General features: G+C 39.0%; 1 protein-coding gene and 1 long non-coding RNA gene across 2 annotated transcripts; one reads left to right on the plus strand and one right to left on the minus strand.

The window, feature by feature from the left end:
- Positions 1 to 648: 648 nt before the first annotated feature.
- On the minus strand, positions 649 to 10,796 carry LOC124868855. The gene is made up of 3 exons (XR_007038423.1): positions 10,667 to 10,796; positions 7,903 to 8,057; positions 649 to 2,600 (listed from the first exon to the last, which is right to left on the minus strand). It is a non-coding gene; the product is annotated as an uncharacterized LOC124868855 (long non-coding RNA).
- On the plus strand, positions 10,678 to 25,110 carry LOC124868796 (homeobox protein Hox-A1-like). The gene is made up of 2 exons (XM_047366417.1): positions 10,678 to 11,417; positions 16,262 to 25,110. The coding sequence occupies exons 1-2, from the start codon at positions 10,955 to 10,957 to the stop codon at positions 16,606 to 16,608; spliced, it is 810 nt and encodes a 269-aa protein (XP_047222373.1). The 5' UTR covers positions 10,678 to 10,954; the 3' UTR covers positions 16,609 to 25,110.
- Positions 25,111 to 25,599: the final 489 nt, after the last annotated feature.

A 25,599-nucleotide genomic window follows, 5' to 3' on the forward strand; every position in this document is an offset into this window, starting at 1 on the left:
CAGTCCACTGCTTCCACAGGTCCCCCAAGGTCTGGAATCGGCCCTTCTCCACAATCTTCCCCAGGGTCCAATAACCTCTTCTCGTTGTGCAGCGTTTTCTGCCACACTTTTTCCTTCCCACAGACTTCCCACTGAGGTGCCTTGATACAGCACTCTGGGAACAGCCTATTCGTTCAGAAATTTCTTTCTGTGTCTTACCCTCTTGCTTGAGGGTGTCAATAGTAGCCTTTTGGACAGCAGTCAGGTCGGCAGTCTTACCCATGATTGGGGTTTTGAGTGATGAACCAGGCTGGGAGTTTTAAAGGCCTCAGGAACCTTTTGCAGGTGTTTAGAGTTAACTCGTTGATTCAGATGATTAGGTTCATAGCTCGTTTAGAGACCCTTTTAATGATATGCTAATTTTGTGAGATAGGAATTTTGGGTTTTCATGAACTGTATGCCAAAATCATCCGTATTAAGACAATAAAAGACCTGAAATATTTCAGTTAGTGTGCAATGAATCTAAAATATATGAATGTTAAATTTTCATCATGACATTATGGAAAATAATTAACTTTATCACAATATGCTAATATTTTGAGAAGGACCTGTATCTTATTATGAGTCGGTAAAGCACAAACCAACTATAAAGAAACTAATCAAAAATGCTCAGTTTTAAACAATATAGATGTATTTATATAAAATATATAACATAGATATTTAGTCTTTATCTGTTTTTTTGGCAGTATAGTCAAACATAGGATTCTAATTTACATAATCACAGCGTTTTTTCTTTGCACCCAACTAAACCTAAAACATTTTAGGAACATAGAAGGAAAAATAAATATGCAAAATATTTTGGAACCACGAAGCTGGAGGTGTAGCCAGGGGTGAAATGTCCACCCTTAAAAATGTGCCAGCCCCTCACAGTCCTACATGCATTATATTCGGTATGCATGAATTGAGAGAGAGGACAGGGCAAGCTTCTATGGTCACTCAATTTTGTGGGGGCTAAAAAGCATGTTCTAGCACATCAAATATATGTTCTATACAAAAAACATCAATTTTCAGAGTTAAAAAAATGACTTGAGAGGATCCTCCATCCATGGTCTATATCTGCTTCCTTGCAGGGTCACAGGGGGCCTGGAGCCTATCTCCAGCGGTCATTGGGTGTAAGGTGAGGTACACGCTGGACAGGTAGCCAATCTGTCACAGGAAAACAGAGACACACAGAAGAAACATCCATCCACACACACCCAAGAACATTTTAGAGTAACCAATAAACCTCACTATTATGTTTTTGAGAATCTAGAGAGAACCCACACATGCATGGAGAGAACAAACTCCATACAGAAACACCCCATGTTGGGATTTGAATCCAGGACCTTCTTGGTACCATGAAACAGTGCTACCAACTGATCTTTTTATTTTAATTTATTTAATTGAACCTAAACTTCAAACAACATGCCTAAATAAATCCCAAAAAAGTTTGATGTTTTTGGGTTGGTGTGCACCCCTTACAAACTTCTCTGGAGGATGCCCTTGTTCCTTTGCTGGTGCAGCATTTTATCTTAACCAAGCTCCAAATATCCATGTTTCAAAACAAAATAAGTAAGTAAACTAAGAACTTGACTTGATCATTTCAAAGGAATCATTTGATGAAGAACATTACTGGACAAGGGGCATTTAATTTTGCTTTGTAATTATGGTAGTTTTTATGTAACCTTTATACGTCGTGTGTTTTTTGTAGTATTTTTTAAAAACAGCAGGAGGGTTACCCTCATTTATAAAAGTCACACCCTGCAAGAGAAGCAAAACATCAACCTCTAAAAAAAGACCATCTTTAAATCTCTGTATGAATAAAATAGAAATTATTTGGCATATTTTGACCCATAAGAGAAAGTTTTTAGGCAATCAAGCTACTCCTTAACTAAAATGTGACATAATGTAAAAAGTAGCACTGAAGTCTGCAAATGTGCTTCAGCTGAAAGTGAGCATGTTTCTTTAAACGCAGTCCTGAAAGTAAGATATATGCAGTTCAAGGTTGTAATTTTTCTTTTAGATTGTTTAAAATCACAGAGATGGCACTTCCCTAAAAGTGACCATGACTGACTAGAGCTTTTGTCCACAGAGGAGGGAAACCCCAAACTTTAATGTCGTCCCTTAAGGAGGCTTTGTTCTTTTTATGACCTGTTAACCTTCTCAGTCTTTTCCTTCCACATCCGTTACTGCTGCCCACCACACTCACGGGGTCCTTGTTACTCAAGATGATTGTTAAGTACCAATTTCCTGTGTCACCTTTATGGCTTTTATTTATTTGTCTGCTCCTTCGTGTGGAACAGAAGCCCCAGCATCGCTCAGGTAGATGGATGATAACTCACCTGCTACGACTCATCTGTCTCGGAAATTTGACTTCCTGAATCTCTTACAACTGTTAATGTCATATTATGGCCCGGCATTATCAAGATCGACGGCTTTTTAAATGCGTCCCAGTTAAGGATGATCGGTGACAATAAAAAGGTAAGTTGGTGATGAAGGTGTCACAGCTGTTGGTGGCAGAGCCGAGTTGTGCAGCAGGGCAGAAGTCACCTGCTAGAGAGAAGTTTCCGCTCTGAAGAACTCTGGAAAAATGAATGAACAAAATTCAGTCAGCTAAATGTCATATTTTGACTAGTATTGAACAGCCAGGAAATATTCAAATCCCAATGGCTTCATTACACAGAATCTGATCAATACACACCTTCGTTTGGTTTAAATTACACAAACATAAAGGGCATGCTGATATTAGCTACAGCAGCATGTATAGAAGAATCTCAAGGAATAAGAGGGGGGTTAGAGAAGCCCAGGATGCTTTTATAGCAGCTGTCTGCTATTTTGTGTCTTGTGTTTCTCATCTTCCTCTTGACAATACCCCATAGATTCTCTGTGGGGTTTAGTTCAGGACAGTTTCCTGTCCAATCAGGCAAAGTGATGCCATGGTCATTAAAGCTAGTATCGGTATTTTTGGCAGGTGCCAAATCCTGTGGAAAAATAAAATCAGCATCTCCATAAAGCTTGTCAGCAGAGGGAAGCATAAAATGCTCAAAAAGTTCCCAGTAGAAGTTGTGCTGACTTTGGACTTGATAAAACACAGTGGGCCGACACCACCAGATGACAGTTCCTCAAATCATCAGTGTGGAAATTTTTACACTGAACATCAAGCAGCCTCTCCCTCTCCACTCTTCCTGAAACTCTGAGACCTAACTTCTAAATGAAATGCAAAAATCTACTTTCATTTGAAAATAAGACTTTGGACCACTGCAAAATAGTCCAGGGACGATGCTTCTGATGTTGTGTCTTGTTCAGGAATGGCTAAAAACAGTTCCCTGGACACTTCTGTGTGTGGCAGCTCTTTAAGCACTGACTCCAGCTGTAGTTCATGCATAGAGAATCCCTCCCAAACTCTTGAGTAAACTTTGCTTTACAATCCTTTCAATGCTGTGGTTGCCCCTCTTAATAATTCACCTCTTTCTATCACACTTTTTCCTTCCACTCAACTTTCAATTAGCATGCTGGCATGCAGCACTTCTTGAACAGCCCGCTTCTTTAGCAATTACCTTTTAATCTTCACCTGTTTGATGGAGTCAACTGTCTAGTCAGCAGTCTTCATCATGATCGAGCCATAGGACTTCTGTACTTTTATAGCCTTATTCTATTCTTCAGAGAAACTGACATTTGGGTTTTCATTCACTGTAAGCCATAATCATCAGAATTAACAGAATTAAAAGCTTGAAATATATTTATCTGTGTGTAATAATTATATATAAAGAGTTTTACTTTTTGAATTGAACTGACTTACTGAAACAAATGAGTTTTTCTATGATTTTTAAAATTATTGAGATGCCCCTGTACATGTTCATATGTTGAGCAAGTAAAACAGCAAACCTGTTTTTGGATTTTAGAATTGGTATTAAAAGTCCCTGTATGGGTTCCTCCAGGACTGTACCAGGACTGTACAGGAACCCATACAGGGACTGTGCTGTTACACCCTATGCAAGAACCTGCTCAGAGCATAATAGCAAAAACACATTACTTTGTGTTTGACCAAAAAGTTTGCAACCATGATATAAAATCTGACACAGTTCTTATAAAGTTTCACATAGATTGTTTGAAGCTTCAGAAATTGATCAAATCATTCGTTTTGGCAATAAGTATTTAAACTTCCAGCAGGTTTTCAAAATAGGAGCCATGAATGTTTAATAATTCTAATGAATTGTGTCTGGAATTTGCTGAAAGTTTAGTCTCTGAGGTTCTGACGCTACAATAATAGTTTGAAAGAAGTAGCATTACACTATATGCAATAATATGCAAACGAATTAGGTACACCTGTGGACTGAGACTACATAACCTAAATCTGATAAAGCAATTCTCCTTCCTAATGTTCTAGACATGACTTATTATTTCAAACCTTTTAACCATCTTTTTATATAAAAAATCATAAACTTAGCATATTTAACAGCTGTACAATTGACAACATTCATAATAAGAATCAGACACTTGATTTAACATTTCTCTGAATCTCTTTCAACATAAATTCATCTTTATAAGGCAGGATTTATTGTACTGTTACATTAGATTGCAATAGTTTCCCCTATTGTACCTAATAAACTGGCAGTTTAGTACATATTTGTTCATACAAGTGGATTATTTATAATGTAAAATGGGAAATTATTATCTTTTAAAGTGTAATAATTCTGCTTTACTGTCCAATAAATGTTTTATTGCCTTCATCAAAAGCACAAGCCCTGCAAGCTGCACCACAAATAGTTTGCATTTAAAACTCTTCTACAAATTGGGCAGAGATAAACAAAAACAAGTGTTTTAGGAAATAAAAAATTGATGAGTTTTGCAGATATTGTTATTATTAATGTGCAGCATGGGGTTCTTTGGGACAGTGGACACACAGGAAAATAAGCTAATTGCAAACAAGCTTAAACATGAGACATTGCACAAAATGCCTCTTTCTTTATGCTGCCTATAATAAACACAACTGTGTTAAAACAGTCGTTTTACTGAGTTCTGGTTTATTAAATTCATGCTGTGCTGTAAAACATTAATTTTACTTTGGATTGCAAAGAGACTGGAAATGTATGGCTCAGTTTTGGATTAAATGATGCACAAAAAATCCCTCTGTAGGAGTTGCGGAGCTCTTGAACAATATGTGTGGGGTTTAAATATTTAGCTTGTGGACACCATGCAGCCTTGGTGCCAAGCAGGAACAAGCTGACACAGATGATTTGTTGTTTTGTTTAAACAGCGTGTAGCCATAAAAGTTCTTAAAGAAGTCAGACTAAGAGATCTTTGAAGATAAGAACCTTCTTACACTCTATAGTCTTTGATTATTAATTTACTAATCTGGTGTCATTTCTCTATCAGTCGTTTGTTATTAACCAGGATAAGCAAGCGCAGCAGGTTGCTGATCTGCATGGTGAACAAGCAGGGGATGTTTAAGCAAGAAGAAGAATATTACAAACAACTCCTTCTCTTTCTCTGCAGCTAACACTGTGCTATGAAGGAGAATATTACACACTGAGCTGCAGTGATGAGCATTTCCTCCTGTTTCATGTTTAACCCTGCTCATTTCCCACAGTAAGAATGCCGGAAACACACAAGTGTGCACAGCAGCTCAGGGGGAAGATGACTGATGACTTGTTGTCATGATGTTTGGGATTGTGCCGATGCCGAGGCTCTTGACTCACTGGAGCTGAGAAGAGCTGCAGCATATACAGGTCCTTCTCAAAATATTAGCATATTGTGATAAAGTTCATTATTTTCTATAATGTAATGATGAAAATTTAACATTCATATATTTTAGATTCATTGCAAACTAACTGAAATATTTCAGGTGTTTTATTGTCTTAATACGGATGATTTTGGCATACAGCTCATGAAAACCCAAAATTCCTATCTCACAAAATTAGCATATTTCATCCGACCAATAAAAGAAAAGTGTTTTTAATACAAACAACGTCAACCTTCAAATAATCATATACAGTTATGCACTCAATACTTGGTCGGGAATCCTTTTGCAGAAATGACTGCTTCAATGCAGCGTGGCATGGAGGCAATCAACCTGTGGCACTGCTGAGGTCTTATGGAGGCCCAGGATGCTTCGATAGCAGCCTTTAGCTCATCCAGAGTGTTGGGTCTTGAGTCTCTCAACGTTCTCTTCACAATATCCCACAGATTCTCTATGGGGTTCAGGTCAGGAGAGTTGGCAGGCCAATTGAGCACAGTGATACCATGGTCAGTAAACCATTTACCAGTGGTTTTGGCACTGTAAGCAGGTGCCAGGTCGTGCTGAAAAATGAAATCTTCATCTCCATAAAGCTTTTCAGCAGATGGAAGCATGAAGTGCTCCAAAATCTCCTGATAGCTAGCTGCATTGACCCTGCCCTTGATAAAACACAGTGGACCAACACCAGCAGCTGACACGGCACCCCAGACCATCACTGACTGTGGGTACTTGACACTGGACTTCTGGCATTTTGGCATTTCCTTCTCCCGAGTCTTCCTCCAGACTCTGGCACCTTGATTTCCGAATGACATGCAGAATTTGCTTTCATCCGAAAAAAGTACTTTGGACCACTGAGCAACAGTCCAGTGCTGCTTCTCTGTAGCCCAGGTCTGGGGAACGCGGCACCTGTAGCCCATTTCCTGCACACGCCTGTGCACGGTGGCTCTGGATGTTTCTACTCCAGACTCAGTCCACTGCTTCCGCAGGTCCCCCAAGGTCTGGAATTGGCCCTTCTCCACAATCTTCCTCAGGGTATGGTCACCTCTTCTCGTTGTGCAGCGTTTTCTGCCACACTTTTTCCTTCCCACAGACTTCCCACTGAGGTGCCTTGATACAGCACTCTGGGAACAGCCTATTCGTTCAGAAATTTCTTTCTGTGTCTTACCCTCTTGCTTGAGGGTGTCAATAGTGGCCTTCTGGACAGCAGTCAGGTCGGCAGTCTTACCCATGATTGGGGTTTTGAGTGATGAACCAGGCTGGGAGTTTTAAAGGCCTCAGGAATCTTTTGCAGGTGTTTAGAGTTAACTCGTTGATTCAGATGATTAGGTTCATAGCTCGTTTAGAGACCCTTTTAATAATATGCTAATTTTGTGAGATAGGAATTTTGGGTTTTCATGAGCTGTACGCCAAAATCATCTGTATTAAGACAATAAAAGACCTGAAATATTTCAGTTAGTGTGCAATGAATCTAAAATATATGAATGTTAAATTTTCATCATGACATTATGGAAAATAATGAACTTTATCACAATATGCTAATTTTTTGAGAAGGACCTGTACATACAGCAGGCAGATGTGGAAGGGTCCTGGTATTAGGCAGGCTTTGCTTTATCTTCACACTGCTGAGCTTTGTGTGTACAATGCCTTTGTCTGTGATGTCCCTCGCCATTTGCGGAGTAGTTGCATTGGACTTATGATGATGCTGCATGTACTGTGACAGATTTCATATCATTCAGCAATGGAGCAAAGACAATTATTAGAATTTCCTGCTGTGCGTGGATTAATTTCCTTTGTTTTGGAGTTGTATTCCCAGGATTGTGTGTGGGCGAAGCTAAACCTTTCAATAGACATCACAATTTTTCAAAAATGTCAATACATGAGGAAAGCAGATGTGCCCTATCAATCACGCAGCCATCTTTCAACGGGTCAATGTGGTTCACTTATATCAGCTCTCCCCCTTTGTTTCCCATTTCAGTGTTTTCACCTGCACTGTGTCTCTTTGTCCCTATACTGTGTAACAGCTCTATCACAACAAACATAAACCCAGGCAATGATGGCTGTCATCTTCTCCACGTTTTAGCTCACCACCTGCCTTTACAAATCTGGACGCTAGTCTGGTCAATTCTCAGTTTTATAAGGGTCGAGACCTGTCACATGATGAGGCTCAATGTTATTGCAGAGGTCTGTGTCAACAGCGGCCACAGCGCAATAATGTCAGCAGGGTTCAGGGCAAGCTGAGGAGGTAATCCGAGCACGGCCGGGCTGATCCCAGGACCTTGACTCCATATTGACACACATAGGTCTGTGGACACAGAACAAATTAGCGTCAGTCAATACCCTCTCCCTCCTCCAGCATCCTGACAAAGCCACCAGGAGCTGCCATGTTTACCTCACCTGCAGTCAACAGCGGCGCCAAGGGGCTGGGGGGTTGGGGCAATTGGGGATGAGGTAATGGGCACCAATGTAAATTAGATTATATGTATAATACTTTCCATTTATGAGTTTAGGAGAAGGAAGGACAAGCTTCACTGAGCCACAATTGTTCTTTTTTTCTTTCTTTCTTTCTTTCTACCTTTTCACTCCTTTTTAAAGGTTTGTTGCTCACTTCTTACCCTCAAATGATACCAGGAAAGTTACAGAATGAATGTTAAAATCCTAGAGACATTTTTTTTTTAACATGTTCCAACACATCAGATCAGCCAATTTCTGGTATATAGGTGTAATTAAAAACATGAACCTAAAATTAGGTTGTTCAAAAAATCTCAAGGAGGTTGCTTTAAAAAACAAAAAAAACAGAAAATTCAAGTTCAGCCAGAACAACATACCTCAATTAAAACTGGAAATTCTGTTATGTTTGGGTTTGCTACCTCAAATTAATTATTGGGCCCCCCAATAATTAATGTTCTGGAGGCACCAGTGGCTGTCTAAATAATCAATAGAATTCCTTCTGTTGAGATTGAAAAATATTTCGTAAGAGAAAAATTGTTTGGATAAGTGTTTGTTTCATGCAGAATAAAGAAATGCACTCATTTAATGAAAATAAACTGTGTCTGCTGTGTTAAGGGAGCCACAAGCGGTTCAAAAATATCATCTAAAGATGTTTTATTGCACAAAATGTGTTTCTTATGTAAAACAAAACCTTAGATTTGCAAATCAAATATATGACAGGAATGTAAATAGATTGCCATTATTGTCATATGATATAAACATGTTATGTTAAATGTAATCAGGGGCATAAAGGGGGCATAACAGAATGAGGCTTCTGCCAGTTTTTAAAATACAAAAAAAGAGCTTGCGAGCACTTGTTTTATTTTTATTTTTCCCCTCCCCTCTCCCCTCCTCTCTCTCTGTGTAGCCTCTTCCCACCCCCTCCTTCCTCTGCTGAAAGCCATTACAGAAATACAATTTCTAATACCTCCGCACAGGTCTTCGATCGACTGCAAACAAATTTATATTCAGGCGGTAAACAGAAAGCTGCAGAGATTTATTTATTGAGTGCGGAGGAGAGAAACAAGCGAACGCGTGAACCCTGGGTAACCTCCGAGCTGACACGAAGATGGATCCGCTCGCCATGCAAATGTACGGAGAGAGGGGGATATATTGCACTCAGTCATTCAGCACATCGCTGCCTGTAGAATCCCATTAACTCCCACAGCTGAGACCATATTTCTGCGTTGTAAGAGTGCGGTACGAGTTGTTCATTATGCTGAATTATTTTGTAATTACTACAAACTTAAAAGACAGAAAATATTGAAATAAAAAAAAAAAAATGAACAAAATAAAAGTGGAAGGTAAAGGGATTTTGGATAAGACGCTCCAAAGTGTATCCAAGCAATTGTTAATGTTCTAAAATAATAACAATAATAACAATTATTATTATTATTATTATTATTAATATGATAATTGGTTTATTAATTCATTTTATATTTGTTATATTAATACATTAAGTATTTTGCATATTACTTTGAAATTATTTGCAAAAGAATGGCTAAATTAAATAGATACGATCAAAACACATACAAGTAATAAATAAAATCTTTATTAATTTACTCCTCAAAAATCAAGGGAAGCATGACTAAAAACAACAAAAGTTAAATAAAACATGGTAATGAGTAAAGGTTTAAAGGGTCATCAAATGTCATTTTTCTTAAATGAATACACTTTACTTGTATTTATAAAATGATATTTTAAAAAATATTTTATATTTTGTATGTTCTATTCATTTGAGTTATTTGCACTGATTTGAAAGTAGGTTAGAGTTGCACTTTGGTGCTCTTTCACATTCATTTCTTTCCCCCCAACACTGACCTGCAGCTGCAGGTCAGCATGTTTTATTTAAACTATATATTATATTATATTATATTATATTATATTATATTATATTATATTATATTATATTATATTATATTATATTTAACTTTACATTTTTTACCATTTAATGACTGTCCAATAGTCCCACATTTTCAAAATATAAATACATTTTCCAAAATGTACAGTCACTGAAAGCTATTAATTCTTTAAATCCCTGACTACAAAGTGGACAAGTGTTATGTTGTGAAACAATTACCTACAAAATAAGTATAAAATAAATAAATAAATAATCTGTCGCTCTTGAACTTTTACCAGATACCAGTTGCCTGACCTCTGAACCCATTACATCTGACCCAGGGGCTTTTTTTTTTTCGTACAGGGCCTCGTTTTGTTTTTTCCTTTCTTTTCTTTCTTTCTTTTTTTCAAAAAGAGTTAGCACATTTACATAATCCATTAGCTGCTTCAATGTGGTCTTATATCATGGTAATTTAGCTTTGAGGGGGGGAAACTTTTTTATTGTTACCTTGATAAATAATCTTTTTCACAAAGATTTTGTTTAAAACATAACTTTATCTGAGTGCTGATGACATCACGGCTTACCTGTCCGGACAGGTGAAAGGCTACTGAAGGCCCTTTCGTGTCTGTTAATAGTCTCCTTTCAGGTCGTGCGCATTTTCCTGCTCACTCGGCCGGTTCAACGTCGCCTTCGCCTGATGACTGTGATGTCCGGCTATTGGCCGAGACCGGGAGGGCACGTCATCTCCATCAATCAGGGGGACTGCATGGTTCTCCTCTGAGGAATGTCCTCCCTGCACGCCCCGTCCAGCCGCCTGACCATGCGTGGCTGTGGATGCAAGAGAGGCCGGGCATGAATTGCATTCCCGTCCAATGATTATGCAGGGGAAAGGTGATAATGACTTTCTATCAGGAGGGGAAAACCGCCCTCAACTCTCTGCAAAAGAGGTCACAGTGCTGGACCTGGGCGGCAGGTCTCCTGAACTGGAGGTGGAGGCAGCTCCTGGATTTTATTTGACTCTCTGCACCCCTTCGGTTAGCTATCCTCCCCCTCTTCCTCTCCCACCGGAATGTGGGTCTCTGGAGGGCTTTCCTACACCGGCCTCCCCTCGCTCCTCCCGCGTCACCTGGCGGTGCACGGCAAAGGGCTCTCCGGGAGGCAGAGACTCGATCGTCGAGACGCATCACTGTTGTTTTGGATCACTTGCAGAGGAAATTGGCTCATCTTTTTATTCTGGAGCCGCGGTGGAAAGTTCGGACTGTAATGGAGCTGCAACGGATGACAGGAGCAAAACTTTTGAGTGGATGAGGGTGAAAAGGAGTCAGCGCCGAACAAGTAAGTTTATTTTAATGGTTATTGAGCGAATGTTTATGCTTTTATCTACTTGTTTCTATATATATGGAAACTTTCGTTCATTGCTGAGAAAGTTTGGTTAAAGTTTTAATCTTGAAATAAAAAGCAAAAAGATCTGACCTGATTTTTGCGTCACCAAAAACAAATTTCTCTCGAGACCAAAAAACTCAAACCAAAACGTTTCAGTACCAGACGTAACTGTTTAGGATACATTTGAATATGCACATGGAGGGTCAGTTACCATTTCCTTAACGGTTTCATGTTAAGTTATTCATTTCTTTTGCTCCACCTCCTGCTCCACGCAGCAGACTGTACAGACAGAGGGAGGGTGAAGCACAGAGAAAGGCCCTGCTCAGCCTCAGTGTACATTCAGCCCAGAGAGGGTGATAAATTATTTACCCCACCTCTTACTAACCAGCAGACTTTGAATAATGCAACACACTGCTGCCTGTCCAGATTCCCAGGAAGTTGAGTAAAACTTACTCTTGTAAGCTGGATTGCTCCCCGAGTATTGATTAGTTGTCTGTTTGTAATGAAAGCTCTTGTGTATTGATTTCAGTTTGAAACACCTTTACATATGTCCACCTTTTTAACATAATTGCTGTCACAGATCATCATTTCATTGACTGATAAGTCCTGGGCAGAGAGCCTGAAGAAGAATACCAATATCCCCGTGGTCTTAAAAATATCCAATCAGATGCTAATCAGAAGAAATGCCTCAAATTTGTGTGAGTGATGGTATCTCATATAGATCCTTCACTTGATCAATAGTGTCACTTGACTGACTGGACACTGTCCCTGGGTTGGGGTGTCATAAATCTTTGCTTGGAGGGATATATACACCAGTGGTGATCTCAGCCTGCTGCAACTCTCGGGTTCATTAACCCACTTTAGGCCTTTAAAGCTCCTCTGAAACACGTACACAACATTTACATTGGAATGAAGAAACCAAAATATATCATTCCATAACCTCGGTTGCATGCTCTTAAATTAGGATTTTAGGGGTTAAGGGGGTGATGGTGCACATTATGCTTTACTACGGGGCCCAAAGCAGATTTTCATTTGGGGGCGTCAATATACATAATAGACTTGCTCATTTGAGCTATCTTTCAGTTGTGTTCAAAGTACAGCATTTCAACGAAGAGTCAGAACTGATTGATCTGTTTGTAGGTTCATAAAACAGCAGAAATGAGAAAGTTAGCATGAATGTCAAAACTAGGAATATTTAACAGCTAGAGAATATTTGCCAGTTATTGTAAACACAATGCTAACTTTTACAGAAGTTAATTGTTTTATATATATTCTTTTAAACAAACTAGAAATTGAAAGTTTTTAAACCTATATTCTGTTTGCCACAGATTACTTAACATATGTCTTGGACCTCTGACTGTGGAGAAAAACCCTACATTTTGGGCTTTAAATTGACAAAAATCTCAACAAATTATAGTCAATTAGCATCTGATCTACAAAACAACAATTGTGGCAAACTTGGACCTCAATTAATACCGACTGAAGTATACAAAAATAGTTTGAGGAAGGACATACCATTTGTTATTTATTTATTATTAACTAGTTCGCAGTTTCTTTATTCTTGAAACATGACTAAAGCACAGATACACGCAGCAGAAATTATTAAACAAGCAACATTAAATTGACATAACTCAAATTATGAATATTTTCCTCAGAAAGATCTCAACTTGCAAATGTGTCATTTTTCAAAATAAATCCTAAATAAACGTGCAGTTTAGATTTTCAGGATTTTAAAACTTTGACATTTTATTGGAATTGTATAATGTTATATTTCTATATTTTGTTGGAGGTGCAGCAGTCTTTGGTAACCCCTGCTGGCTTGGGGCCATAGCTTAGGGTGCTTATGCCTTGGGCTGGCTCTAATTTTGGGGAAATCTTTTTTATTTGACCTTCAAACTGACAAATATCAAAACTCATTTTATTGGGTTTATAATTGGCATTTGCAGACTTCTGCATTAAAAATATAAAATGAAACTGGTGTTTCAGAACCTTTCAGCCTCTGAGGCACAAAGTAAGCTTGGCAATACCCTTGGACCCCAATTGATGAATACAAAAATTGATGTGGTGCCCCCTGCTGGCCTGGGGGGCCCTAAGCAGAAGCCTTGTTTGCTTGTACCCCAGGCTGGCTCAGATAAACTGAAAAAAATCCAAACTGATTTTAATGGGTTTATAGTGTGTATTTGTGAACATCCTCATTAAAAATATGACAGGAACCTGATGTTTCAGAACTTTTAGCCTCTGACCAACAGGGGCTAAACACGCCACACCTGAAGAATACAAACACAGAGTTGGGAAGGAGGTACCAGCTAATTAATTGATTAGTTTGCAGTTACATTGAAATCTAACTATGTTGCAGTAAAACACAGCAGAAATTATGTCAGCTAATGTAAAACTATGAACATTTGTATTCTGTATTCTGTTGTCTTATTTTCTTGAAACCCAAAACAAATTTCAATTTTACATAAAAAAAATAAATAAACTCTGCAAAAGAAATGTTTGAAATCCAAATCCAAATTTTTTATTTTGTCAGATCTATTATCTTTGGGGGCCCTTGCTGGCCTGGGGGCCAGCTCTGATTATGGAGTACAATTTCAAATCCTATACAAACATTTCTGTGAACATGCGTATTGAACGTTTTAGCCTATGACCCACAAAATCAACTCCGTGGTGACTTTTACCCCAATAATAACCAGCAGAAGTGTAGACATTGCTAATAAGCCAATTAAACAAAAGCATAAAAACATTAAAAACAGCATCAATGACACTTCCATCGCTTTTAGACTACTGATTTTTCTGTTTTGTGACAATGAAGCTGAATTAAGCTGATATTCTTTGAATTTTATTTAACTTCTGGTAATCATCTTAAGATCACCTTCATGGTGCATTAAAAGGCCAATTTGGAGAACAGCTGATTTAAACACTGTTAAATTTTAGTGCCCTGTTATGAAAACTAAGTTTTTTTTAATGTCCATTTATTTCATTTTGGTGATAAATTCATGAGAATAGTAGAATTTGTCAACCACATCCTGTTTTGGTCTGAAAGTTACTCCATCCTTCTATTACAAGAACTGCTCATCTGAGTCAAGTCTTTGCGCTTGGAAAAACCCATTTGCTGACAACCACCCACAGAAAAATCTCACTTTTTTTCCCAGCTTTGTTAGTATCTCTGCCCTCTTTCTGTATCTCTCAGAAGGAGATGATCTGTAGGAGTAGCTCATTAGCGAGGCTATGTAACTTGTAAAAAAACCATTAGTGAAAGTGTGATTTCCTCTAGAGGTTGCATTGTTTTTTGGCACAAAAGCTAAAGTCTTGGATATATTCTTCCATGTTGAAAGGCCTCTGAAGACCTGCTGTAACCTGATCTCCTAGCTCGGAGTATATACTCCCTGTGCGTCATTCTTCAATTATGCCTTGACAGCACCTGAATTACTGTGGGCTGGATGCCCAGATGACTGAGGCAATGTGTATTGATCTATCACCCTTTTCTTCTTTGCTCTCCTTAGCTCTAGAAGGGGCCTTCCATTCTCTTTGCTGGCTGGCTATTTTTAAACGTGCAAGTCATTCCTCAAATATTTAGTTTGATTCTCTTATGCCTTCTGGCTGGCATCAATTCTATTATCTTTGCAGCCATTAATCAGAATGTGCATGTGATTTGCACTCTTGAAAGCTAAGGCTCTTAATTACGAACAGCTTCTGTGTATCGGTTACTCATATTCACTGCCTCCTAGTGCAGCTTAGTTATCTTCCCATTCATTTTTTTTAAACACAGATGTTGACATTTCTCCCATAACTGACCTTTCCATCTGCTGTGCTATTGCAAGTGGCTGGAGGCCTGTTAACCTTCCTCTCAATGAAATGTGCTGGGAGGAATTACTCCACACCTGGCTCCATTATCCTGCAGCAGCACCAAAAGCAGCAGCACATTTTCTCAGAGGCACAGAAGACAAGCCACAGTGTCAGCGATGAAAAATCAAGATATAGCTGCAGTCCCTGTCATTCATTGGACATAAGTAGCACAGATGATACTTTAATGTGTAACCCAGAAACCTCAGAGGACACAAAATGGGGGCATTTGTCATTATGCAGCGTTTGAACGGATTTGTAAACTGTTAAACTGTCATTGACACAGAAAAAAGCACCCAAAGGCAAATAACAAATGATTCAGATGAATACAGTTAATGGACTGTTAATGCAACACGGTTATGTGAATCACCCAACTTTCGATGCAGCACAGTTTTCCCGAACAATGGGATGATCTATTAATATAAAATGCTGATAGCCCTACAGTAAATGAGTAGTGTCCATTCAAAGTTTTGAGGGCTTTTCAAACTTTACTTGCAAGCCTTGAACTGTGATATGTCTGTTATTGTGCCTTCCACTTTAGACAACAGTAGTGTGTAAATTTCTTATCGCTCTGCTCCCACAGCTTCAGAAAGATTTTGTGATGTGCCCATGGGCTGTTTTTAAAGTTGATAATTCTCTGAAATACATCTTTGTTATACAGACAGAATTATGGCTCAAAGCGTGGAAACAAGCTGGCTCTGAGCCAGCGCTCACAAATCAGTTTCATATCATCTAAGCCACCCCACCCCCCCACACCATTCACTCATACTGCAGAGAATTTATGTATTTTTTTTTTATTTTTTTTTAGATTAGACTTCTGTTTAGCTAAGTTTTAATTTTTTATTTAAACTTTTCAGTCTGTGCATAATTGAATTCAATAGTGTTTTTATGCTTCTTTTGTGATTCGCCTCAATGATCATGCTGACGACCGGGTCCATGCCCTCTGTTCCCAGGCAGGATGCACTTGACCTGCGGTGGCTTCACAACGGGCCTCTGCGTGGAGGAGGTTGGAAGCCCGGCTGACCGCGCCGCCGTGAACGGACCCCCAAGGACAAGTTTCAGCACCAAGCAGCTGACCGAGCTGGAGAAGGAGTTCTACTTCAACAAGTACCTGACGCGGGCCAGGCGGGTGGAGGTGGCCGGCAACCTCCGGCTCAGTGAAACGCAGGTGAAAGTTTGGTTCCAGAACAGACGCATGAAGCAGAAGAAATTAGAACGGGACGGGCTAATCTCGGACGCCCGGGGTCCTCTGCAGGACGGGCTTGACCAGGAAAACGTGCGCCTCACCCTGAACTCCTGAACTGTAACTATCGAGCGTTATAGGGAGCGATGGCGCCAGGCTGCAGGCAGATGTTTTGATTCGTGTTTGCATCGTTTGCAATCAGGCTTCACCTTTATTTGTTTACCACGTTGGATGCTGTACTCCCGAGAAACGTGATGGCAGGCTCTCTTCATGCAAGAACGAGTGAAAACGATTTGTCATTTACTGGCTTCAGACTGGGAACTCTGATTTGAATATTAAAATTGAATGCCATTTCATTGTGCTCCAGTGTGCACAATGTAAACGAAGATACAAACTTCTTTAATTGACCGTGGAAATCCTTGGGAGGCTATTTGATTATTTTGGACCATTTACCAGGAGATGATTTTACTTAAATATGGCCTGTTTTAATCAGCAGGAACCATGTTTTTTTGTCCAGATGGACGCCAGACATATTTATCTAAGGTCCCTTTCATATTTTTTGAGAAACTCAAAATCTATAGGCAACATTTAATCACAAATACACACACAGACACGCTCACGCAGTCATATATATATATGTATATATAGTATATAATATATATATATATATATAATACACGATACGCGAACAGCGTTGTTTCTTTGTTATTACAAAGATGTATTTATTGAAAATTAACAGATGGCCCTAATGACACCAAAAAAGATCTAAGTTTCGGACTTTAAACGTGATTATTTTAATTTCTAACAACAAAACCTGGTGTTATCACAGAGGAAATGTTCGTAGATCAATATGTTGTAGAAGAACCTTGAATTACTATTTATAGCATGTAAATGTCCTTATAGCCCTGTTAAATTGTGTTTCTACAGCAGATGCACCTGTTGTGTACACTGTATGTTTGCAGATACTTTGCGTGTGTACGTGCGCGTGTGTGTTATATTCACCTGCTTGTTTTCCCTGTTTTAATATTTTCATTTTCCTGCATCCACACAAAATTAAAATGCAATAATTGGAGGAGAGATTTATCGACTGCACTCAGTATTAGCGTATCGATCCGTTGTGATCCATTCATTGGAGGCGCTAATCTAGGGAGCATTTGCATGTATCTTTAACTGCATGTTAATGGAACGCGCAAAACGCCCCGATCGGGAGCTGTTCCGCTCTTTATTGCCTCTATACTTGCATCTGAAAATGATAATTTGGCCTTGAAAGCTCATGCGGGAGAGACAGTTAATAAAAAAAGAATGCCATTGCTGGTTTGCGGATCCACCAATAAACTGCGCGACTACTAGCACATCCCGCAGCTCAATACTCCTCCCAGATTCACATCTCATTTCATGCAAAGTAAATGACTGTAAACACGCTCCTTAAACACTGCTGCTGCTTTCACAATCCGTTTCATTCATGTTAATGTCTTTCATAATATCAAGCTATGAGCCATCATCCACATTAATTCTCTGTGAGGGTATATTTTGATTAGCTTTCAATTAGCGTCTTTGCACTGGATATTATTGCTGCTACATCCTAAACAAATCACTAGAGAGCAATCTAGACTGGTTTGAAATAAACTTATACAAATAATTACTTTGAACTTTCTTAGGTTATCCGTCGAAGTCATTCTGGTCATATTTTGATCATCTGTTTTGGTGGACACATGCAGGGGCTGTGAGGCCAAGCTAATGTATGCAGTCACACCAGAGTTCAACTCTCACCTCCTGACCCTCGCCTTGCCTCGAGACAAGAGTGACCCGGTCAGTAGCTCTGGAAAGAAAGATGCTCCATTGGTTTGGGTGACCTCAGAGTCTGAGATTTTTCTTTCATTCGACTTCTTTCAGCAAGCAACTCCGAGCTCTTTTGTTCTGATGTGTTGGTCTCTATGTCCACACAACAATATTTCATCGAGCTGAATAGCAGTAGGACCAGGCCATATGATAATTGTTCATATTATAATTCTGCACCATGGGAGATGATGTATTTTTCTCCACCAAGAACTAACCTAATTTTTTGCCCTATATTGCTTATTTTCATAAGCCAAATAAATGTGACTCTGGCTCACTTTATAAAGTGGACAGAAGACTATTTTAATCCATCTGGTTATCTAAATATAACTTGCAGGACTATTTTCAAAGAGAAATTACACAATTTTAAGGCAGAACAAATAAGATTCAGCACTAAAAACATTTGCAAATATTTAGAGATGCTTAGTGCTTAATTAACACATATCTGCCTGAATGATTTCTAAAACAAAGTAAAAGAGGAAGACTGAAAGTGTTAATTAATAAAGAAAAATGTTATTGAGCAAAATAAAGCTCACAATGTTTCATACAAAACGCCATAAAGATCAAGTCATTCAAATAAAATTGTTGTTGAAATAAATTTAGAAACTAAGATATTAAAATTTTCTATTTTAGTGATTAACAAATAAATAAAAAATACATGAAATTTAAAAGCTAAGAAATAACTATTCTTAACTTTTTAAATAATTGTTTTTCAGAAATATTGAAGAACATTTGAAGTCAAAAGACTATTAATCACAAGACGGAGATTTAGAAATCATCTTTTTTCAGAATTACTTTCAACTTTGCATGCAAGTATGACTCAAGAAGCGATGCACCTAATTTATTGTAAATTTGCATTTAGGCAAAACACAAACCATTAAGGCTCCCTTTCTCTAAACAAAATAGGCAGAATTGGATTGTTTAACAAAATCTTCAATGATGTCCTCTGTCTTTAAGGTCACTTGGAACATGCTGAGGATGAGAATAATCATGCTTATCTTAGTGATATCACGATAATAATATAATGCTAAAGCTTGTTATAATAAAAACAGTGTTCTATGTCCACTCTTGCTGCTGAAAACTCTTTCATCATCTTCTGCAGATATGTTTACTTTGCCACAGAGCTTCAGGGTTCTAATGTGCACAGAAAGATGCTTTCAGCAGGTGTGCAGTGAGACTTCTTCTCAAATCCAGACTTACTTCATCACAGTTTTAATAGATTCACTTAGAAATAGCAACCAAATATATGTGCATCATAAGGCTGGAGCGAAGGCAGCTGGAGGAAAAAAGTTGATTCCTTCTGGGTGAACCATTGCTCTAATTTCACTCCACGGCAGCTTCAGCATTTGCGTCTTAACTGATGAAAGAAGAGCTATGTTGTTTGCTCAGACCTGACATTTTGCTCAAATGCTCTTGAGTGCAACCCTGATGAATTTCTGCTCCTTACGTAATTCCTCCCTAAAGATGTACGATTGGTTCAAGAGACTGACAACTGTGCCGTGCTCTCAGGCACACACGCACACACACACTTAGCACAAAAAGATGAGATTAAAACAAAAAGGATTTTTTTTTTTTTTAAATGATGCCGGTACAGGTAGAAACAGTGCTGGCATTAATGAACTTACAATTTTCCTCAACTTTATTTTCCTCTTCCCTTCCTTGTGATGAAATCCACTCCAGAAATCTATTTATTCAAAAATTTTTTTTTAATCACCAACAAGCACATGAATAATTAAATGATTATCATTATTTATAAAAAAAAAATTAAAGCTCCTGCTTGCATATTGTTGTGATAAAACACGAAGCACACAAGGTATTAAAGTAAATCCAGTGATGTATTAGTGCATGATGAATGGGACTAATGACAAGCCTCCATCCCTTTCTGTATCCTGCTGCAAGTTAGCTGATGTGGGCAGCTGGTATAATTCTCCAGAGGTGTGCAGACTGGCATGAGCAATGAGTGAATATATGTGCCTTTACAGAATATCTCCCATTACATTTTAAATGAACACATAGAAGTTTCTGAGCTCAATGTAATTAATGTGAAGTTGACCTAAAATTAACTTAATGCATAATATGCATGTAATATCCTCAACAGAGCTCAGGGGAGTGAAATCAATTGATCATTTGAAGCCATTTCTAACTTAATGCGAAACACTTACAGATAGCTCTGTTGTTGTTACAGCCATAGATCATTTGAATGCTCTCCTTTTTTGTTAGTTTTTCTGCTTGTCTGATTTTACTGTTTTTTCTTCATTTGCAAGAACTTTCACGCACTATTAGTCTTTCTGATCAGTCTCTTTCACATATTTGACTACCAAACAATTTGCGCATCAAGAAAGTTGAAATGAAGTGCACCTGTCTGCATGAGTGTGTGCAAATACCCATTTGGATGCCCTGTGTGTACAATTACACAAATATGTGTTTTGTTTCCTAGGTGCTACTAATAAAGCGCTCAAAAGGATACAAAGCACCTATTTGAATAATTGTTTACACACACACAAATATGTGCGTGCACATGTGCTCACACATGCATCAAGCCATACATAACACAATGTAACAGAGCCCCCTCTCCTCTCAGCAGCCTGCAGACCAGTCTGGTCCTTGTCTTCTCTCTTGCCTCCACTCCAGGGAGCAGATGTTTGGGGACAGCTTACAGCCTCAGCGAATTTCTGTGTACTCAGCAAACAGCAGCACTCAGCACTTCTGGCTGCAGTGGGAAATTTGCTCCTGGGGGTGTGGAGGTGGGATTGGAAGGCTAGGGTGGGGCCTTTGAGTCGGTGGAAAGTGCCGTGAGGACGGAAGGAGGGAGAAGAGAAGAGGAGGGTGCACGCAGAGGTGAAACTGTGTCAAGGTTGTGATGGAAATAATCCACATTTCCTCAGACCTCAGTTGCTGTGGGTTTGAGCTGCACTGCAGTGTCATGAGCAGAAGCATGGCTTTAGGAAGCTCAACCTCTGTCACACATCCTTGTCTTTGTGACTTCTGCTCACTGACTTTTTTAAACTGACCTTTGAAATGTTGCAGATAAGCATAATTTGGAGAGGAAAAGAGAAAAAAAATGCAATAAGCCCTTTTCAAGATTCCTGATATTGCATTTGAGACATAAACTACAAGACAAAGCCAAGCTATGCTAATGATGGCAATGAAATTCATGCAGTGAGGATTGTGAAATTAATATCAGTAATAGATCTTTTAACTATCCTAGAGAGAGGTCATATTGTGGTTAGTGTAAAGCCTAAACAGCTAATCTGATTTTATCAATAAAACCAATCACCTGCAATATGTTTATATTACAACGATATATTAAGGGATGATAAGCATTCACACTGAACAGCATCCATGTTACTATGCAAAGTTACGTTGGTGGAGGATAACGGCTATATCTGCGTGCCCATTCAGCTGTTTGTGAGTCTGGATCATTTTTAACCTGATAAGCCCTGAGGGGTTATAAAGCAATTTCCGCCCAAAATTACATATCCTAAATAAATCAAGTATAGCTCCACAGTTATAAGGTCTACATGCAGTGAAACCACTATTGCAACTGTTACTTTGTCTGATTTATTTGGCGGTGTTTGACCGACTTTTAGAGCCGACGAAAAACAGGCATCCCTCCGCTCAACCCGGGGTTAACTACAAAACTACAAAAAATCTTCACTGGGAGCAAAGTGTACCGGAGTCAAATTCCTTGTTTGTCTGTACAAACTTGGCAATAAAGCTGATTCTGATTCTGATTCTGATTCTGATTCTGAACTACTAGAGTCACAAAAGCACAGGAACATATATTTGATTCCGCTGAATAAATCACAGCCTGTCACTCAAATCAAAAGTTTACTCCACCTTTGGCAGGCAGAGGAGTCACATGTAACGAGGCAGACTTATAACTCCACCAACGTATCTTCAGTGTACACTGATATTGAATAGCTGAGAAAACAGATACAGATATCAACTGTCTACATTTTCACAAGATACCATTATGAGGCTTGGAATTGTTTTTCACAACTGAAACATTTGTGTTTTCCTATGCTAAATTTACCTTTGCTGATGATGGCACATCAAACCTGAATTTTTCCAGAGGCTTTCATTTGGGCAAGGCCAAACGAAAAGGCACCTTACTGTGCTTCATGATCAACTGATTAGAGGGGTCAAAGCCAGTTTAAGGTTTAAGCAGCCTTTGCCACTGCCTAGAGGCCCCTGCTGGACTGGGGGCCATAAAGGACTTACATTTACGCAGGACAGATTTGGAAATGTATAAGTTTTGCACTTATTAAAAAAGTTCATAATTTGAGTTACTGTATATTTTCTTTTAAATTAAGAACATTTAAAGCCATGTAATGGTTTTCTTTATTCATAGAAGTCAGGTTTTCAGAGTTCCCAGTTGCCAGCAAGAAGTTAAAATTCCATCTTTAAAAGTAAGAATTCATGAAGTTCAACTTCAGTATCTAATTTGGCCTCCACACATGCAGAATGTAGTGAAAGTTGGAAGTATAAACCTTTTATTGGCATTCATATCTCATTAAACCAGTGGCACACATAGTGCTGTAAACCTTTTGTTATAGACTATTGTTGAGCGTGCTCCTCTTGTGCTTGAACACAGTAAAGGCAGAGAAAAACATTTTTATCAGCTTATGTCTTTAAAGTAGGCAGCATTGGTCCTACTGGTTTTGGATGCTGCAGCTACAACTCTCTCTGCCCAGTGACATCATTCCTAGTACCAAGCTCCAACTTACTGGACATTGAACCTAGCTTAATAGCGACAGGCGCCTAGCTTTCAGTGATACAGCCATCAGCCTAGGTCAATGTAACTTTAGCGTAATGACATGGGCATTGCTCATCTAAGAAAATAGTACCAAACATAATGGTATCTTCTTAAAGTGTAGATGCTTAACATCTACTTGATTTAATTATTTTCCGTTTGAGTTGTTTCAGATTGCTAAAATCTGCTAAAACAAAGGACTGTCTGTCTAGGTGTTAGTCTTCCATTGCTCAGAGGACTTATATACTTTTCAACAAACTCCCCATGATGTGAAATCTTTCTACCTAAGGTAAGGGATCTATTACCCAGAACTTCACAGAACCCTATGTGGGACATTGTTATTGGTGCCCTTTTTAATTTGCATTGTCCAAATGAAAAAAAAAAATCAATCAACCGTACGATATGTAAATTTTCCCCCTCTTCCCAATATGTTTCCAGTACATTATCCCAGCAAGAAGCCATTTACAGTCCAACATACTGTCTTATTTCCAACATGTGTCCAAGAACCCATGTTTTGACCTCTCATCAGTGTATTATGATCCCTAAACAAACCGCTATAGATGAACCCTGCAATGCTTATTTGTCTGAAAGAAGGCAACCCCCTACTCCTCTGCCCCCGGGGTGAGGTTGCCATAGTGACAGATTCATGGACATATGGAGAGAGAGAAGAAGGAGGAGGCCTGTTTAAAGGGGTGGGGCGGAACGGTTGAGGTGGAAGGACTATTACCCGGATGAGACGTTGGTGCTACAGTCGTTCAGACATGTCTTTTTGCTTCATCTTTCAGTCACCCATCCATGACTGTATGTGCTCAGCAAGTTGACAGTTCATGAACTTTTGTCAATCAAGCCGCCATCTTGGCTCCATTTAAAGGGAAGGAAAATTAATGTTTTTCTTTATATGAATTCAGATAGTTATATCCACATTTTGCAGTCTCGCTGTTTTATCATTTACGTTAAAGACTGATCACCATCAAGAGAACAAACATACAGATGTTTTTGCCCCTCGCTAATTAGGTTCTTTTGATCATTTTATTTGACTCTTCAGTCAACCTGAGGACATGCTGACATTGGACAGGAAATGAGACAGATGGAACACTCAAAGCAAAAAAAATACTGGCACTTGTGTTGTAAAAACACATTTTTAATCTTTTATATAAAAGAAAAAGGTCAGGTGCTCGACCACTCCTCAAGCCTGCTGTTTTATTTTCCATTTTTGCGCCTCTCTGGTAAAATCCTCTGTGCAGCTTCCCTTTAGCATCCTACTCCTTTTCCTCTTCCCTCTCTCTCAGTATCATTAGTCTTCTCCTCTGCCTCTTTGCCTGCTCTCCAACTGATATGAGAGGGTGACCCCTGGGCCCTCAGGGGTCAAGTGATACAAGGTCATTGGCAGGTCATCTCTGCTCACTGGCTGACCTCTAAAAGGACTTCTGGAAGCGGCCAATCACAGTCCTGCTGTGTACCCCCTAAGGCGGGTCCCTCTCCCCAGCTCATCAGCAGCATGGGTCACATGACCAGGGAGAGATGTCAAAGGGAGGATGATTAATGATGCTTTTAGTACCTGTTTAGAATGAAGCTGTCCACACCACGCTGTAATTACCCGCTCCCAGGCGGCAGCTGCCCAACGTAATTGCTTTTTGTTTGTTGACCTGGTTTATTGAGGAAGAAGATGGCTCTGGTCGGCTAAGATGGAGCTATGTACAGTACACAGAGGTGAGAATATATGTATGTCAAGAATTTTGGTGGTTGAGCATGGCTGAGATTTATAGCATCTATGCAAGACGATATATAGTATACCTTAGCTGAGCATGTACACTTCAGTGATACAAGTGACGTGACACAAGACACCAAGTTGCTTCAGGGTTTAAAGTGCCTTGCAAAAGTATTTACACCCATTTAACTTTTTTAAATATGGTCTCATTGTCACAGACTTATATGTACGTCAGTGGCATTATGCATAACTAGAAAAGTGGAAACCAAATGATGCATGATTTTTTTCACTAATAAAAATCACAAAAGTGTCAGCCCCATTTACTCTGATATCCCTAAATTAAATTTACGGCAACTCCACAAGTTTGTCTTTTATGGAAGAGTGACATGAAGAAACTGTAACTTGCTATAAGCCATGAAGGGGTCAAAGCAAGTTTGTGGAAGAAGTTCCTTTTTTCAGGTGAGACCAAATCTTTTGGCCTACATGCAAAAAAACATGTATGGGGGAAACACTTCAGAATTCCCTCAACCCAAGGGTTCAGAATCCCACCGGACAGAGAAGTGGGCCAGAGTTTATGGGGGATGTATGGAACCAAATACAAGGCCTGGAAGAAAACCTTTTGGAGGCTGCAAAAGGCTTCATAATTACCTCATGGCTACCAGTAATGTATTGCCTTAATGTCTGCCAGTAACCTAATAGTTCTGGCCATTTTAAATATAATGAACTCAATAACATAATAACATGCTAATAATATGTTTTTTGGAGCAAATATTATAGGTAAGGTTTTACATTATCGACAAACGATTAC

This window comes from Girardinichthys multiradiatus, chromosome 1, assembly GCF_021462225.1.
Source record: "Girardinichthys multiradiatus isolate DD_20200921_A chromosome 1, DD_fGirMul_XY1, whole genome shotgun sequence".
Classification (NCBI taxonomy): domain Eukaryota; kingdom Metazoa; phylum Chordata; class Actinopteri; order Cyprinodontiformes; family Goodeidae; genus Girardinichthys; species Girardinichthys multiradiatus.

What these genes read in the sequence shown, in the direction of transcription:
- LOC124868796 (XM_047366417.1), top strand. Translation starts at nt 10,955, where the DNA reads ATGATTATGCAGGGGAAAGGTGATAATGACTTTCTATCAGGAGGGGAA. An exon ending in AAGGAGTCAGCGCCGAACAA is followed by an intron (nt 11,418 to 16,261) that starts GTAAGTTTATTT and finishes CTCTGTTCCCAG; the next exon opens with GCAGGATGCACTTGACCTGC.